The following is an 18,098-nucleotide window of genomic DNA, read 5'->3' as shown; positions in this document are numbered from 1 at the left end:
TTCCGCTGATTGGTCAACCAAACATTAAACTGTGCCGTCATCAGTTCTTCCGCCGTTCAGGGGTGCGTTTCCCGAAGCGAACTATGGTCGCAAGTTCCGTCGTTACCATTAGAGTTCAATGGGACTTACGACCATGGTTCACCAACGATGCTTTCGGGAAACGCACCCCAGAGCAGCAGAATAATAGTCCTTTGCTGCGATGGACTTAATGCGTTTATTGCAACTATATAATCACTTTTAAATTTACATTTAATCTTAATCTCTATCTCTTGATCTCTATCTCTCAAACAGCCAGATTAGACGAATGACTTGAGACACATATCGAGGTAGAGCCTATAGACAAGGCTTTCTCCTGTGTCCATAAAAACGCGTGTTTAGCTCAGAAATATTATAATCATTATACTAGTTTATCTCAGAAATAACAATTTACTTCGCACCTGCACTCACAACTACCTAATAGTCAACGCCTTTTACACACTGTTTTATTATTGCTGACCACCATCGTAGATAATGTTCACAGCACATCTATTAAAGTTCTATTCTGATTTTTATTCAGTCAACAGATGGATATCATACCATTATCTAATGTTTCAGTGATTGACTTTAGTGAAATATGAATTTGACATAACGATTTTACGCTGAACTTGTTTGAGTTATGTGAATAAAACCCTGAAATAAGACTTTGTACAATAAACCAGGTTTTCATGAAAGGTTTTCATATTTAATGCCATTTACCAGTGTCAGAAATTAACTTATATGGGACAAATGATTTTCAGGAGTATTATTTTTTTACCTTTATATATAATTTCTTTCCTAAACTTATTAAATATTTATGCTATCTATAATGTTAAATTCTTAAATGTATAGTCAAATAAATTAGAATAATATGACAGGCTGCTATCAGTTAAATCAGTATCAATCAACTGCATGATGCTTTCAGAGCTACTTACAGTAAATACATGTAGGCTACACATTAATTACAACTGTATAATATAATGAGATTAATATTTTAAGCAACATTTTTATTCAGAATTATGAAATGACAAGATGAAATAATACTTGGATTATGAAAGTAATATCGCCACTAGGTGGCGGTAAGTCATTGTGTTAAAGAAGGAGTCATTTATTAATTTGTCGATTCGTTCAAAGCGCTGATTCATTCAGGAATAAAATCAAGTGGCTGCATGTCTATATTAATTGGTCACTGAATATCGTCAATGGGTTGTTCAAAGACTCTTATTCATTCAGGAATGAAACACTGTGTGCCTAATGCGAGTCAGTCGCACAACGGTTCTGTGACTTTATTTGCTTTGGAAGTTTATTTGGCAGAGAAAATAACCGTTCTGTCTGCCATCTGTTAGCCGGCCAATACTTAATATTAATTAAATAATCTCAGCGTATTGCCTAAAACAAAAGTTATGACATCTGTGCAGGGTGCGATTTGTGAAAAAAACAGAGGGGGGATGTTTTGAAAAGTTTTTTTTTTTTTTTTTTAATTGTTAAAAACCGCAGTGGAGCTATATACTATTTTTGGCAGCTGTTACAGAAACATTTTTACAAAACATCTTCTGATTTAACCTTGAGATTTGAAGTATTAGATAGCTGAGATATTTGCATCACTACAATGACACTAATAATTCTTAATTTCTGATAGAAATGCAAAATCAATCAGTAGTAATTAATAGAATAACGAGACACAAACCTTTACATTCAATAGGGTTTGGGCACATTTACCTCATATTTCATTAGATAGAATAAGCCGGGCCGTACGCAGGGTTTCATAAACCGAGGTCAGAAAATGTAGTTTGCTAGGGGGGTACGGGGGCATGCTCCCCCGAAAATTTAGATTTCCCTGGTGTACATATGTGCATGTTTAAGACGTTTTAAGGCCAACAAATTGGATAACAATTTAAAACCATGTCAACAAATACATGCATGCTCAGTTTTGAGGCAGCTTTAATCGCATGTTTGTTAATTTCATGACTTAGCTTACAACAGAACAACGATGGTCATTGCTCGTAGTTTCTTTTGCGCTTTATTTAAGCTATAATAAAGTAATTAAATGCAGCGCGCGCCGGCGCATTTGCGCATGCAATTCTTGAGTGCGCGCCGCTATCTCTGTGCTGTCGCGTGAGTCGCGCAGCGTTGCCACACAGATTTTGATAGGTGGTCAGCAATAATAAAACAGACAGTGTGTCAAAGGTATTGGCTATTAGGTAGTTGTGAGTGCAGGTGCGAAGTAAATTGTTATTGCTGAGGTATAATGATTATAATAGCCTATTTCTGAGCTAAACACGCGTTTTTATGGACACACAGAAGAAAGCCTTGTCTATAGGCTCTGCCTCGATTTGTGTCTCAAGTCATTTGTCTTATCTGGCTTTTTGAGAGATAAAGATCAAGAGATAGAGATTAAGATTAAATGTAAATTTAAAAGTGATTATATAGTTGCAATAAACGCATTAAGTCCATCGCAGCGAAGGACTATTATTCTGCTGCTCTGAACAGCGGAAGAACTCATGACGGCACAGTTTAATGTTTGGTTGACCAATCAGCGGAAAGGGGCGTTTCATTCCCGCCCACATGTTGAGATCAGATATTCAAGTTGTTTGTTCATTTTCTACCCCTGAACGAAAAACGAAAAATCAAGCCGAATTTTTGTTTTTCGTTTTGTTTGAAAAAATGAAAAACGAAAAAGGTGCCGTTTTCCGATTTCATTATTACACCAAAAAACGAATGACCAAAAGATACACGGACCGACAGCAGGCCCAGAGGGATAATCGTCCAGTTTACCTCTGGTTTTCAACGCGATGCGGTCTGGCATGCTGCTAAGGATTCAATTTTCCTGAGACATAAAAACTTGAAAATATCTGAGGATCTGTCTCAAGCAGATAGAGAACGAAGAAACAAGCTATGGCCCATCGTGGAAAAGGCCAGAAAAGAAAATAAGCGAGCTTACTTCGTGGGTGGAATGGCGTTTGTTGAAGGAGCTGAGATATTCCCTCCTGACTGACGAACATAAGTTTCTCGTTTATTTTATCATCTCCTGACTATAATATTGTTTCCGTCCTCTTGGCAGATTGGCCCTCTTCGTTGTTCTGGACCATCATCAGTCTACGGCTCTTCTTAGGACACCAAAGACACTCGTCGGGCGGTATCACACTCTTGTTTACTATGCAAGACATTTAATACACTGACTGTTCATAAGATCTACATAGTTCTATTCTAGAACGTGTTATAGTATGGTGGGGCATATAATTATTGAGATGTTCTAGTAGGCTAGACATTTGTTTTGTCTGTTTATATATTATAGTACAGTATTTTTATGATTAAACAATCTGGTATTATAATCAAGTTCTTAAATTTCATTTAAAGTATTACTTAATAAGCTTTCAATGCTGCATTTTAATAGATTTTCCAATTGTTTGAGTTGTGGTTCTCATACTTGTGCTTATTTCCTGACCGGTTAAAGTTCTATACAAGTTATTTGCTGTGCTTCTTTAGGTCTATTCAACTTTATTTATTTATTTTTTAGTTATTTTTTTTATTTCATGTCTTTATCTGTTGTTTCTTTAAATGCTAGAGAGCTAAGAAATCTCACTAAATGAAAGGCTGTTTTCTTATATCTTAAACAATTTAAATCTGATTTTTGTTTTCTCCAAGAATGTCATTCATCAGCAGAGGATCTTAATTTCTAGAGGTCACAATGGGGTCTGGACATATGGATGTCTCATGGTACGACATTCAGCCGGTGTATGCATTTTAAAAAAACAATTTAAAGGGAAAGTGTTACTTAGTGAAAGTGACGCAGGTGGACATTTTATCTGTCTTGTTACTGAAATTTCAAATGTGACCTGCATTCTTGTTTGTGTTTATGGTTATAACCAGCAGAAAGAAAATGAAGCTTTTAATAGTCGTTTAGAGGAACATGTGTTAAAATGATTGACTAAATACCCAAATTCCATGCTTATATTTGGTAGAGATTTTAATGTGGCTTTAGGTAGCAGCATAGACAGATGGCCTCCAAAATTCCCTGACAACAGTAGTTTATACTTGAAAATGTTTATGCAAAGATTTTCTTTGATGGATAGTTGGAGAGAGTTGCATCCCTTTCAAAAGATGTTCACTTGGAGTAATAATTCTCTCTCCTCCCAGTCCCAAATTGACATGTGGCTAATCTCTAAGGAATTTTTCAATACCTCTTCTGACATTTTACCATCACCGTTTTCTGACCATAAGAGTATTTTTATTCGTAAACATTTCCTTGCCTCTGATGATGTACGTGGGTTCTGTTCTTACTGGAAACTTAACAACTCCATTCTCTCGTATAGTGAAGTAAAAGATGAAATCAATAAGATAATTCACAAAAACTGAAAGAAAGCAAGAGAAGAGAACAGTTACAGCAGCAATTGGGAATTTACTAAGTATGAAACTGGCAAATATTTTAGAAAATTCAGTAGTGATTTGGCAAAAAAAGAAAAAAACTGATGAAAACATTGTTATATGCAAAATCACTAATCTTTTATCTAAAAATGTGGATGATTTACTTGATTGTGAAAAAGCAGAATTGGTTGACTTACAGTGCAAATTAGACAATATTTATAAAAATAAAGCTGAAGTGGCGTTCATTAGATCGTGCAGAAAATGGATTGAAGAGGGAGAACAGAACTCGCCATACTTTTTCAGATTGGAAAGGCAGCAAGCTAAAAACAACCAAATTCAAAGACTAATGATTAACGGTAATATTAGTGATGACCCAAAAACTATTGCAAAGTTTTGTGCCAAATTTTACGGTGATTTGTATACTTCTAAATTATCCCAACAACATATGGATGATTTCTTTAAATCTTTACCCAATATAAACCATCTGAGTGACTTAGAAAAACACTTCTGTGATGCCTGTATCACACTGAAGGAGATAGAGGAAGCAATTAACTCTTTAAAAGCCAATAAATCCCCCGGAACTGATGGAATTTTACAAGCTGTTTATTCATAGTATAGCACCATTCTTATTAAAGGTTTATGAGGAAAGTATAGAAAAAACATTGCTTCCAGCCACATTATGTCAAGGATTAATAACGCTTATCCCAAAAGTAAAAACAAAGATCTCTTATTAATAGATAATTGGCGTCCAATTACATTATTAAATAATGATTATAAAATAATAGCTTTAGATCTAGCAAAAAGATTGAAAAATGTTTTGAACTCTATCATTGACGAAACACAGTCAGGATTTATGCAGAAAAGACACATTTCCAATAATATACGTTTAGTACTAGATATGTTAGATTATTCAGAGTTAATAGACAGTGATGGCTTCATTTTCTTTTTAGATTATTACAAAGCTTTTGACACATTGGAACACAATTTATTTCAGGCTCTGCAAAATATTTGTTACGGTACAGACGGCACGGAGGCAGAAGTAAAAGCAAGGTAGTTTATTGCAATTCAGCAGTGAGCAGGTGAGTGAATGGTGGATTGAGAGTTCAATGTGGAGATAGGGGATTGATACTGTCCTTTGTTGCTTGTAGATGGAAGTCGTGGTTGATGAAATGGAGAATGGCAGACGAGGAACACTCACACACACACGGAGGGAGAACCACAGGAGGAAGACTGGAGACGCTGGAGAGACTGGGATCGCTGGTAGCAGGTTGGAGTCCTTAAGGTAAGTATACATTAGTCTGTATAACAAACGAGACCGGACAACTACTGTGTGTGTGAGTGTGGGTTATATAGTGCTGGTAATAATGGGGATGATGACGTGCAGGTGGCGGTGATTAGAACTCCGGTGATTGAGTGCGTGGGTATTGCAGGGGGGTGGAGCCTGACGTGTCTGTGACAATATTGGCTTTGGCAATTCCTTTTGCAGAATGGTTCAAAATGCTATACATAAACGGAAACAGCTCTATCAAATTAAGTAATGGTACTTCACCTAGATTCTTTCTAAAACGAGGAGTTCGTCAAGGATGTCCAGTTTCCCCTTACTCATTTTTTTAATTGCAACACAGTTCCTTAGCACACATATCAATAATAGTCAGTTAAAGGGCATCACAATTGGCAACACTAAAATAAAAATTACTCAATTAGCGGATGATACAGCCTTATTCTTGAATGATTCGTCACAAATTCCACTGGCTTTAGGTATTCTTCAGACTTTTCCTGAAGCTTTGGGATTAAATTCAAACTTTAATAAATGTGAATTGCTTTCAATGAAAGATTGCTCTCTTACTTTAATTGAGGATATTGCTGTCAAAAATAAGGTAACATATGTTGGTATACTAATTACTAAAGATGATAGGTGTTCTGCAAACTTCAAACCTATTATTGCCAAAACACACAAAAAAATGTAACTGCTGGTTACAAAGAGATCTGTCACTAAAAGGCAGAACACTGCTTACTAAAGCAGAGGGTCTCGTTTGGCCTATGCAGCTCAGTCTCTTTCTGTGGATAAGCCCACGTCTAAATTAATTAATACGATTTTAATAAAATTCCTTTGGAAAAATAAATCTCATTATTTGAGAAAATCTGTCATATTAAATTCTTATAATAATGGCGGTCTGAATTTCATTGATTTTGAATCCCTCAACAATACTTTTAAAATTAATTGGCTGAATCAGTATCTAGTTAAACCATCTTCTATTTGGAATGTTTTTCCTCAACTTTCTCTTAATGTGCAATTATGATATATCTAAACTCCCTATTAAACTTTCCAACTTTCATGGACAGGTTCTCTTAGCTTGGGCTTTAATTTATAAGCATAACTTTTCACCACATAGATGTTTTATTTGGAACAATAGGAACATTTTATTCAAGAATAAGTCTATGTTTTATGATAGTTGGTTCAGTAATGGTTTATGTTTGGTGGAGCAATTGTTTAATGAGCAAGGTCTTTTGTTCAGTTACTCAGAATTTCTTTCTAAATACCAAATACCAATAACCCCCCCAAAAAGAGCTATCCCATCTGGTTTATGTATGCTTTTTAAAATCTCTAATAATTCCCTAATATCCTGCATCCTTTCCTAGACCTTGTGATACTCCTATTGGTCAAATTTGTTTCTCTGAGCTGAAAGCCAAAAATTATAAAGTAAGATCTTTATTTCTTAAAAATTTGATTTCTGTTCCTCCTGTAATCTCCTTTTGAAATTATTTGTTTGTTAACCTTAATTGGAAAATAATATGGTCTCTACAGCAAAAATTCTTTCTCATGTAACGGAGTTAAACATTTTAACAAGTATTCATTTTGTATAATTACATGAAATTAGAGGGAAAGTTCAATCAAATGGTGTTTTGGTGCCCCCTAGTGGACAATAAATTGCAGACAGTCATGTAAGAAATTGTAGTCTGCCTCGACCCAGATTCCACTCCAAAGTATATTTTAGCCCTCTACTGCACACATGTTGATGGCACATGAAAAAAAAAAAAAAAAAAAAATATTCCACATCATTTTTTGGTTCATTTGGGAACATTTTATTGATTAAAAAAAAAAATCCCACCCTCCCCCAATCAAAGAAATTCTACATAAAATAAGACATAACACCAAACAAACCTCTAAAACAGTACACACAAAAGCCAATGCCTCAACACACTGCTGACTCGAAAGCTAAACTACGAAGATGAGCCTTCAGACGTCTTTAAAAAATGTTTAGAGTAGAAGTAAACTATTCCCTCTCTTTAGTGCTGTCACTGCGAAGGCCTGATCACCCCTCCGCTTGTACCTTGTCCTCTGAATAATTAAAACAGACTGATCAGAAGATCTTAAGGTCCTGGAAGGCTTATGTACCTATAAAGTCTCTGACAAGTAAGAGGGAGCTAATCCATTCAGGCACTTATACTGTATACAAAAACCAGGAGCTTAAAATGAATCCTGTACTGGACAGGCAACCAGCCCAGAGAAGATAAAATAGGAGAAATATGGTTCCATTTGCGTGTCCTCGTCATGAGCCTATCGGCAGCATTTTGGACTAATTGCAACCGGTTTAATGCCTTTTGACGAACACCTACATACAGAGAGTTGCAGTAGTCAAGCAATGTAAACACAAAAGCATGGATCACCTTCTCACAGTCATTAAAAGAAAGAAAATGTTTAACCTTCGGCAAAATACGTAAATGAAAAAATAAAACTTGTTTTAACAACTGAGTTTATCTGTTTATCGAATTTTAGGGAACTGTCAAACAGTACCCCTAAATTTTTAACCACAGGTTTACAAAAAGGGGTCAGCTCACCTAAATTTGACAGTTCAGGAAGGGCAGGACCACCGAACCATACAAGCTCAGTTTTTGTTTAAAAAATTTGCCAACATCCAGGCTTTAACCTCCTTTAAACAGTTCACTAGGGAATCCAGAGCATTTTCATTACTTTTCCTCAGGGGCAAGTAAATTTGCGTGTCATCCACATAAAAATGAAAAGAAATTCCATACTTGCAAAAAATTGTCCCTAAAAGTAAAATATATAAAGAAAAGAAAATAGGGGCAAGAATGGATCCTTGGGGGACACCGCAAGTCCACGGGACAGAAGAAAGACCTATTCGATAAGAAAGACCTAAACCACTTAAGAGCAGTACCCCGAATACCCGCCACTTCCTCAAGGCGTGAAACGAGGATCCCATGATCAATCGTATCGCAAAGCTGCAGTAAGATCTAAAAGCAAAAGAACCACGGAATGACCAAAATCACTTAACAATAAAATATCATTAAGCACTTTTAGCAATGCAGACTCTGTACTGTGGTGGGCTTTAAAACCGGACTGAAAAACCTCAAACACAGCATTTTGGTCCAAAAAACTCTGCAATTGGCTAAGAACAATTTTCTCTAAGACCTTAGATAAAAACGGAAGTTTTGATATTGGTCTAAAATTGGATAAATCAGAGCAATCCAAATTTGGCTATTTAACAAGAGGTTGCACTACAGCATGTTTCAATGACAGTGGGACCAGAAATCAGACTCCCATTAACAATAGACAAAATACTAGGGCCAATAATGTCAAAGACCTTTTTAAATAGCCATGACGGGATACTGCCCAAAGGACAATTGGAGGGTTTCATCCGGCCTACAATCTCAGTCAATGTCACAATAGATACTGGCTCGAAGTGAGAAAATGTAGCAGAGCACAGAATAGGAGCCAAAAAGGCCCCTATTACAATTGCCAATCTCAGATCTAATTGCCATGATCTTATCTACAAAAAAGTTTTAAAAATTTTCACAAGTCTCAGCAGACTCGATTATGATAGTTGCTCAACAATATTCACCAATTCAACAATAACTCCACATCCAGGTGAGAAGGCAGATTCTCATATTTAAAGCGGAACTCAGAGAATAAATTTTCAAAATGTTCAACAGCTATAGAGTCTATTTTCCGGACAAAGCGAGTAGGAACACAAGCCTTGCTTAATTCATGATTGAAGGACAACTCAAAAGTGACTGCTTTATGATCTGAAAAGGCCACATCATCTGTTACAATATTGCAAATTGACAGGCCGAATGATAATACAAGATCTAAAATATAACCATGTTCGTGAGTAGACCCATGCATATGTTGCAGTAAATTAAAAGAATCAACCAGATTTAAAAAATCTTTCGCTAAAGTGTCAGATGTGCAACAGACATGGATGTTGAAATCACCCAGTATTAAAAGTCTATCATACCTAGGTAAAAGTCCACTCACAAAATCAGCAAATTGCTGAATAAAGTCCTTATTGAATTTGGGAGGCCGATATATTAATGCACACTCTATAGGGCCCATATGCACCTTTATTTGAAACAGCTGCAGTACAAAGCTGGAGAAAACTTCAGCATGCAAAATCCTGCAGTTAAAGGAGTTTTTAAATATAGTTGCAAGACCTCCTCCTCGTTCCGTCAATCTAGAATTATTAAAATATTTACAATTTGTTGGAACAAGTTCGGAAAAAGGACTGAGATCTGAGCCCATGTTTCAGTCATAAATTAAAAGTCCAAATCCCTTGCAATATAAACGTTTTATTTAAAATGTAAACGTTTTATTTCTTGTACTGTATTTGCAAAACTACTGTGCCTAACCTGTAGGGGGAGCTTTGCAATTCTTACTGAGTTCCGCTTTAAATATGAGAGTTGCGACACTCTTTGATCTCGCCGCTATGGCTGTCACGTGGTTCGTGTAACTCTCAATAGTTCCAAACAAATCCGCGCTTCAACCAGTTTGAATGGTTTTAAGCGGGACTGACAGCTGTAGCTATATTTGCAGCAATTATTGGTAAATATAAAACACATAATATACATTATTACGTTGACACTTACATTAAATACATTTAATGGGCTTTTTTTTCCTGGGGAGTGGTGGAAACAGCGTTAATTAGTTTTTGTGTTTAATTTTGGAGGGAAGAGGGTGTGGTCCCATAACGAAAAAACACATTCATAGCAACTACTGTATTTGCAGCATTTTTTTTTTTTTTTGGTAAATATTATCGCATAATATTGATTAAAATTGATTACTACGTTGACTACACTTACAGTAGTGTATTGTATCTGGAGAGTGAAGGAGAGACGGCATTAACAGTGTGGTCTGTTAAAATGTACAGGTAACTGGAGAGATGGTTACTGAGTGAACTAACAATGTTCTTAAATACGATCCATAACGTTAGCATTTCTGTTAACTGGATTAATTTCAGTATGGCTAATGTACCCCTTCATCATGACCTTCCATCAGAACACACACAAATACATGCATACATGTGTGTATGTATGTAATTGTATGTAGGCTAATTATATATATATATATATATATATATATATATATATATATATATATATATATATATATATATATATATATATATATATATAATTTCATGCAAATAAAGCCCTTTGAATTAAATTAATTTTTTGTGAGTGTTTAATTTGGGAAGGGGCTGCTCCCATAAGGTATACATTTACAGCATGTACTGTATATATTTTTCTCGTGCTTCTATGGCCATAATTACTAACATGTTGTGTGAAGTGAAGTGAAGTGAAGTGACATGTGCAATTCCCATACTTGGAATTTGTCCTCTGCATTTAGCCCATCCAAGTGCACACACACAGCAGTGAACACACACACACTGTGAACACACACCTGGAGCAGTGAGCATTGCTGCGGCACCTGGGGAGCAGTTGGGGGTACGGTGCCTTGCTCAAGGGTCTCACCTCAGTCGTGGTGTTGAGGGTGGGGAGAGCGCTGGACATTCACTCCCCTCACCGACAATCCCTGCCGGACATGAGACTCGAACCCATGACCTTTGGGTTACAAGTCCAACTCTCTATCCATTAGGCCACAACTGCCCCACATTCACATAAACATACACAACAACAAGTGAATATCAATGAATGAAGATACTCAGTTTAAGTCAAGAAAGAAGTTTGATCAACAGTGAAAAATATACAAGACAAACAATTGCATTCAAAAATTATATATTATATCCAGTGAGAGGGTAAGTAAGTTTTCTTTGAATGTTCTGTCTTCCTACAGGAAGAGAAAGATGGCAGAAAGCAGGCCAGAAAAGGAATATAAGTGTTCACAATAGCCGTTACATTCTTCCAGCGCAGGATGATCTGGAGACCTGGTGGTGAATCAAGAATCAGTTAAATGTGGGGGATCGCGTGACGCTTCGTACATGATGGCTGCCGATCTTTAGAGCTTCTAGCACGCTCCCTCTTTTATCAATATTTAACAGGTTAAAGTTTACAAATCTAACAGTCTAAACATACCTTTAAACAAGTTGAATGTCTGGGATTACAAATTTGTACTATGTTATGTCTAAGTTCCAATGTAATAATATATGAACTGAAAACTTTATGTACATTGTGTTTTGCATTTTAAGGTAAAGATGACGACATCAGATAAATGCTTCTGTTTAGCAAAGTTTCCAGCAAGAGTTTTCTTTCAGTTCCTGTTCTCTTTATTGTCAGATTACTGAGATTCTCACCTTTTGTCATTAATGGCTCTTGGAGCCCCTGTGCTATTCTTTGAATAGGTATGCTGATTGGATTAGGACTTGCGACACTCTAGAGTCTGGGGCAGGTTCCTATACCTGAATACTTCATTTGCATGCTTTGTTTAATGTCATCTCCCTGGTGCTTTGTCTCTATCCCTAAGCACTGCCCCCTAAAATGTATATAAATTTCAATGTACACTGCTTTAGTTAGACTTGATGACTACAGCTACCAACGTCAGTGTTCTCAATAAAGAATCCTGCTGAAGATACATCCAAGTCTCCTGGTCTCTGTTTCAACAAGGAAAAAGTTTCCAACAAATGCCAACAAGAAGGCTGCATCCTCGCCCGCAAAAACCCAGACTAAAAAACGGATGAAATCTTCAATTTGCAGTGAAGACATGGCGGACGCCATTTCTCAGGCTTTAACGAAACAACAAGATATGTTGGAAGAAGATGTACAGAACGCAGTGCATATTGCGATGAAAGATGTGACTGACTGACTGACGGGTCGCACTATGATTTTTAAAGTGCTGAGATATCAATACCGTCAGTCTATTTTAGACGGGACAATAGAGGTGAGCAAGAGGGGACCAATTCTGGATGGCGAGAATCGGCTGAAATTCTTTGCTGACTACAGCGCCTACACTTCGCAAAGGCGGAGAAGTTTTGCTGATACACGGAAAGAGTTAAAAGCTTCAGGAATCCAATCTTTTTTGATCTACCCAGCCACTCTGCACGTTATGCACAACGGTGAGAAACTGTCTTTCTCTTCGCCACAAGAAGCAGAGGAGTTCTGACTTCAGATCGCAGACACTTCACAGGCAAAACGGCAGCTGACTTTCGGTGATGTCACTCCATACGAGATGGACACGAATCAAACTGATAATTAACCAGCCTTCGTTACTGGTAGGACTGTCCATGAAACTATGGTTAAGGACATTCTACATTTACTTTGGATATACACAGGCTACCAATAAGTTAAACGTCGTTTCATTATGTTCAGGATTTTTTTTGTTCCGGGCAGCACAAATTTTGAGAGTATTTAACGCAGAAAGGCGTGCTTTTTGTTGAACATGTTCTATTGTTCCTGTTAACTTTTGTTTCTGACATCTAAGTTACACACGAGAGGGAGCGGGTGAGTTTCAGATCAGTGGGACGTATGATACTCCCACGGTTCCGATACACAAGTTGGGGAATATCCAGCGGTCTGGGGGAGAGGGGAGGGGGGAGTTTCGTCCCGCCATGTATCTCTTTGTTTATGTTAGTAACGAAACATGCAATCAAACTAGTGTTGTCTAAAATAGCTCAATATTTACCATTTAATATAGTTAAAGTTCACAGTCCTTTTGATAATGGTTAATATCTCAATGATTTCAGTTAACATCAGAGGTTTAAATAGTCCTATAAAGAGAACAAAGTTTCTGCATAGTTTAAACAGACATAATGTAGATGTGGCTTTAGTTCAAGAATCTCATCTAAAAACAAGCGATGTTGCTCGTGTACAAAATAAACTTTATAAAGTCATTGCTGCATCTAGTGATGGAACAAAAACAAAGGGATCTCTTATACTCATTAAACAAAACCTTCCTCTTGTTATTGAAAGATGTAGATTGAAATCTGGCAGGTTGAGCTATTTCTGCACAAGTATTCAAAGCAAGAAAATTGCCTTTGTCTCCGTCTATGCCCCAGCAGTTTTTGATGTACACTTTTTTCAGTGGTTAACTAATCAGTTGCTACTCCTGGATGAATATGCCCTTATTATTGGAGGTTGAATGTCATCAATTTCTACAGGACATCGATTTACCACAATTAACGCATAGTGAATCTAAACAAATGACCCAACCTATAACACTTGAGGAGCTGTATGCAGTAGGGCTGCAGCTATCGATTCTTTTTGTAATCGATTAATCTAGCACTTAATCGATCGATTAATCAGATATTTTTATTTATTTTTTTTACAACCAAAACAAATAATGCATAGTGAAAATGATGTGGCTGTAAAATGATCAAGCATTTGGCTTTTATTTCTAAAAAAACAGAGGTATTGGTTCCAACTCCAACATTTGGCTCCAAAACTAAGCCTTTTTATTGCAATTTTTTACCCATTTAGTGTTTATAAGTGCCAGTGCCAACAATTATATAACAATACAGTTAAGTCAACTTTCTGTAAAACATGTTTAACCCTTTCACACGTAAGTTTCAAATATTCTGTCTGACCCCCCAGCGTGAGTTTTTTAAGGCGACCATTATTTAGAACGTATTGCTTTATGGTTTCCATGGTGACGCGTCATTGCTTGTTACGTGACACCGCAGCACTGTATGAATGATGATCTGCTTTCATTTAATTTTTCCTTTTTTATTCAAAATATTCACAAATTTGTTAACTATAGCATGAAATATCTAATATTCCGATTGCCAAATATGTGCAAGTGGATGTGTTTTGCTGTTTAAACCTTTATAATGATCGCGTTAGTTGAGCCATATGAGCGATGGGCGCCGCCATGTTAGTTTGCACCGCGCAGAGAATCGGATCTGTTGGATTTACAAACCGTGAATTTATCCATTTCTCCCGAAATACATGAAAGTAAGTGTGCCGGTGAACTGGGGAAGAATAGAGTAAGCTTTTAAGTTACTTTCACAATGTATATCTGATATGAATTAAACGTGTTGTCAAGTTATAATGGAAAGGGTTGTTATTTCCGCTCCTATAGACATCATTGTGTATTTTACAAACTCTAAATATATTGTTTTGTTAGTACTCATGTGCATTTAAATGTCTGAAACCTGAAATGAACATTATTTGGTTGAAAACACTGCATATATGTGATATGAAAAGCGCTGCGTGCGTCCGTCTTTGGTTTAGCGCCAGTTAAAGCGCGCACGCACATTTGAATTTGGCAGTTGATCACGTAATGCACTGAAAGTTCTTATCACACCGGTGATCTTATAACACTGTGATCGTACGCTCCTGGGGCCAGCCAAGACTGATCACACCGGTGTGATCGTACGTGTTAAAGGGATAACATGTAAAACTATGAATACAAACTTAAATAGTAAAGGCCATTTGGCCTTTGTTTTTTCGTCTTAATACAACATTACAAAAAAAGGATTGCACCTTCTGCAAATTACCCACCTGAGAACAAAAACACATGCCGTGTGTGAGGAAGAGTGACGCCCCAGCGAGACCAGTTGCTTCATTGCAGTTTGGTACGGCAGAAATAGCCTAGCGTTACATACAATCATTTTCGGCTTGCATCACTTGCATTGCGGTGCATTTTAGATGAAGCATCCGTTCGAAAAATCGCGTGACAACATCACGTCCCTGTGTATACAGTGAATGCATGCTGAAATTATTGTTGCGTGGCTACATAAAAAGTTTAAGCATATGTGATGCATTCCCAGCTAACACACGACGTAACAGTTACGTAATGTATTCGTACTTTTTGGTAATGTCATGACTTACTAACTGACAACGTAACTACGACGTCGCATGCCAGTAATTTCATTACCTTCAGATTACCATCTCACAACGTCGTCAGTACGTTCTCCTAACGTTATAAGATTACCAAGAACGTTCCAGATACGTCCTCTATTCGTAATATATTGGTAATTCCATGACTTACTAGTAACGTAACTACAACGTTGTATGCCCGTAATAATATTACCATCAAATTACCATATCACAACGTCGTCAGTACGTTCTCCAAACGTTACAAGATTACCAAGGACGTTCCAGATACGTCCTCTATTCGTAATATAATGGTCATTCCATGACTTACTGGCAACGTAGCAGCAACGTCATGTGCTCGTAATTTCATTACCATCATTTACACATTCTTTATATGTTATTATTACCAGAATTTGCAATATAAAACGTGTAATTAAATGTCAGACACAAGACTGAAATGTCCCCTTAAGAAAAAAAAGGTTTCTTTTCACCAAATCAGAGTATGGATGACTGTTTTTTATATATAGTGACGTGACATACAGCGCGCGCCTCCACAAATGTAGTGCGCGCGTGCCCACAGTATGTTGATAAGAGTGTAAAGTTAATTTTTCTGAGAGAAGAATTTATTTTTCCGAGGTGACAACGAATAAATGGCTTTTATAAAAATGTATAAAGTTAACTTTGGAAAGACGCAAAACCTTTTTTTATTGTTATGTTTACGTTAGTGCAGGTGACGGTTAGAGTTGCCATGGCAACCGGGAAAACATTCAAGCTGCTGGAGAGGACAGCGTCGACGTTTCTCCGTGTTTCCCTTTCGAGAACGGTCTCTCGACATGGCGTCAGAAGCTGACGCTTTGGGGGGACTCCCTTTTCTCCTAATTCTCCTGAAATCCTATTGCACAACGCCAGTGAAGTTGCAACTCTCACTGGCCAATGCCAGCCAAGACGGCGAAAGGGGCGGTACCCGCCTCTATATAATGCGCCGACCTGGCGGCATAAGCTCAGAATCTTCCTTTTCACTTCAACAATTAATAACTTCGACATTACTACGAGACAGCTGTGGAGAAGACGCAAAGTAGACGGATTACCCTCTCGGCGTTCCAGCATGTCTACCTTCTGCACGCTGTGTTCGGGGCCTATCGAGGCTCCGGACACCCACGAGTACTGCATTCTGTGCCTGGGACTCGCCCATGCAGAAGCAGCACTCACCGGGTCGGGCTGCCCGCACTGCGAGGATCTCCCAGTGCGGGTGCTGAGGGCTCGGAGGAGCATCGCCCTTGGTGACTGTCCTAGGCAACGTCCCACTGCCGCTGACGAGCCGCTGGTGGGACAGACGCATAGGGGCGATGATGCGGGAATGAGGTGTGACTCACCACCCCGCCCTCCTGTTTACTTCACCGAGGAGGGTCTTCGACCCGCCCCCGGCGCGTCGGAGATGGTTTCGTTCGGCGCGGCGAGGGATGACGAACCCGAAAGAGGCCATGTCCCTAACGGCGTCCGAGAAGGACTGGGCGGACAACCTCTTGGAGGAGCGCTCTGAGCCGGAGGGGCAGGTGGCGTTTCAAGACGAGCTTGTTAGGGTTCTTACTAGGGCCGTGAATGATCTCGGTCTTGAATGGGATTCTCCCGACGAGCCAGCGAAGAGCAAACTGGATTCGTGGTTCCTTCACTTGGGCCGCCGAGCCGCCGCTCCAAGGAAGCGAGCCCCTTTCTTTCCAGACCTGCACGAGGAGGTCGCTAGCACCTGGGCCGCGCCCCACTCGGCTCGCTCCCACGCCAGCGGCTCGCGCCCACGCCAGCGGCTCGGAAATATTCACAAAAGTTGATGGCGCTGAAGCCCGTGGTTATACGCGCATTCCGCCAGTCGAGGAATCTATCGCGGCGCACCTCTGCCCCTCGTCAGCTTCCCTGAAGGCAGGCGCTATGTTGCCGTCAAGACCCTGCCGTGTGACCGCGCATATCGCTGATAAGGCATACGCCGCCTCAGGTGAAGCAGTTTCAGCACTTCACACGATGGCGGTACTTCAGGTTTTCCAGGCTCAGCTCCTGAAATCCCTGGACGAGGGGGAGGCGGACCCCGAGGCGTTTAAAGATCTGCGCGCTGCGACTGATTTTGCCCTGAAGGCAACGAAGAAAACGGCCCAGGCGATCGGACGAAGCATGGGCTTTATGGTTGTGCTCCACCGTCATTTGTGGCTGACTCTTACAGAGTTAAAAGATGCAGATAGGAAGGCGCTGCTCAACGCTCCTTTATCTCCCTCCGGCCTTTTTGGGGATGCCGTGGAAGCGATTGCAGAGCGCTTCTCTGAAGCACAGAAGCGTTCCAGGGCGATGAGTCATTTCCTTCCGCGCCGGGCGCCCGCGCCGCCTCCAGCGCGCAGTAGATCTTCTTCGGCTTCAAACAGGCCGCCGAAGCGAGCTCCCTCTGCTCCCGCCCCTTCGGCGCCAGACCCGGAGCATTCTGCACGTACCAGAGCACCCTGGCAGAGACCGCCGAAGTCGCGTCACGGCTTTAAGAAAGGCGGCCGCCCCGGCACTGCTCCTAGTTCTTCGGAACAGAATCCTCGTTCCTGACGGGAGAGTGCAGAGGAGGAGGACGCTGAGCGAAGGACCCGCTGCGAAGCGTCCGAGGTGTTCTCGAGAAGTCCCCTTGGCGGTTGCAGGCGACTACGAGAATGTTTCTGTTGTAAATGTAATAAAGAATGTTACAA

General features: G+C 39.2%; 1 protein-coding gene across 9 annotated transcripts in view; it reads left to right on the top strand.

The window, feature by feature from the left end:
• Positions 1–18,098, top strand: part of LOC137027931 (uncharacterized) — a 40,319-nt gene that overhangs the window by 14,952 nt on the left and 7,269 nt on the right. Inside the window, exons 5-9 of one of the 9 annotated variants that reach the window (XM_067396560.1) lie at positions 3,077–3,151; positions 3,661–3,732; positions 5,375–5,430; positions 5,529–5,662; positions 11,474–16,273. In XM_067396560.1, the coding sequence (XP_067252661.1) occupies positions 3,077–3,151; positions 3,661–3,688 (103 nt within the window). In that variant the 3' untranslated portion in view covers positions 3,689–3,732; positions 5,375–5,430; positions 5,529–5,662; positions 11,474–16,273. Of the gene's footprint in view, positions 1–3,076; positions 3,733–5,374; positions 5,460–5,528; positions 5,663–11,473; positions 16,275–18,098 lie in introns of those variants that run through there. The other 8 variants (XM_067396563.1, XR_010896104.1, XM_067396557.1 and 5 more) reach the window with 8 other exon arrangements.

The sequence above is a fragment of the Chanodichthys erythropterus genome, chromosome 10 (assembly GCF_024489055.1).
Source record: "Chanodichthys erythropterus isolate Z2021 chromosome 10, ASM2448905v1, whole genome shotgun sequence".
Taxonomy (NCBI): Eukaryota; Metazoa; Chordata; class Actinopteri; order Cypriniformes; family Xenocyprididae; genus Chanodichthys; species Chanodichthys erythropterus.
Note: the sequence above shows the minus strand (reverse complement) of the source record. Positions and strands in the feature narration are given on the sequence as shown.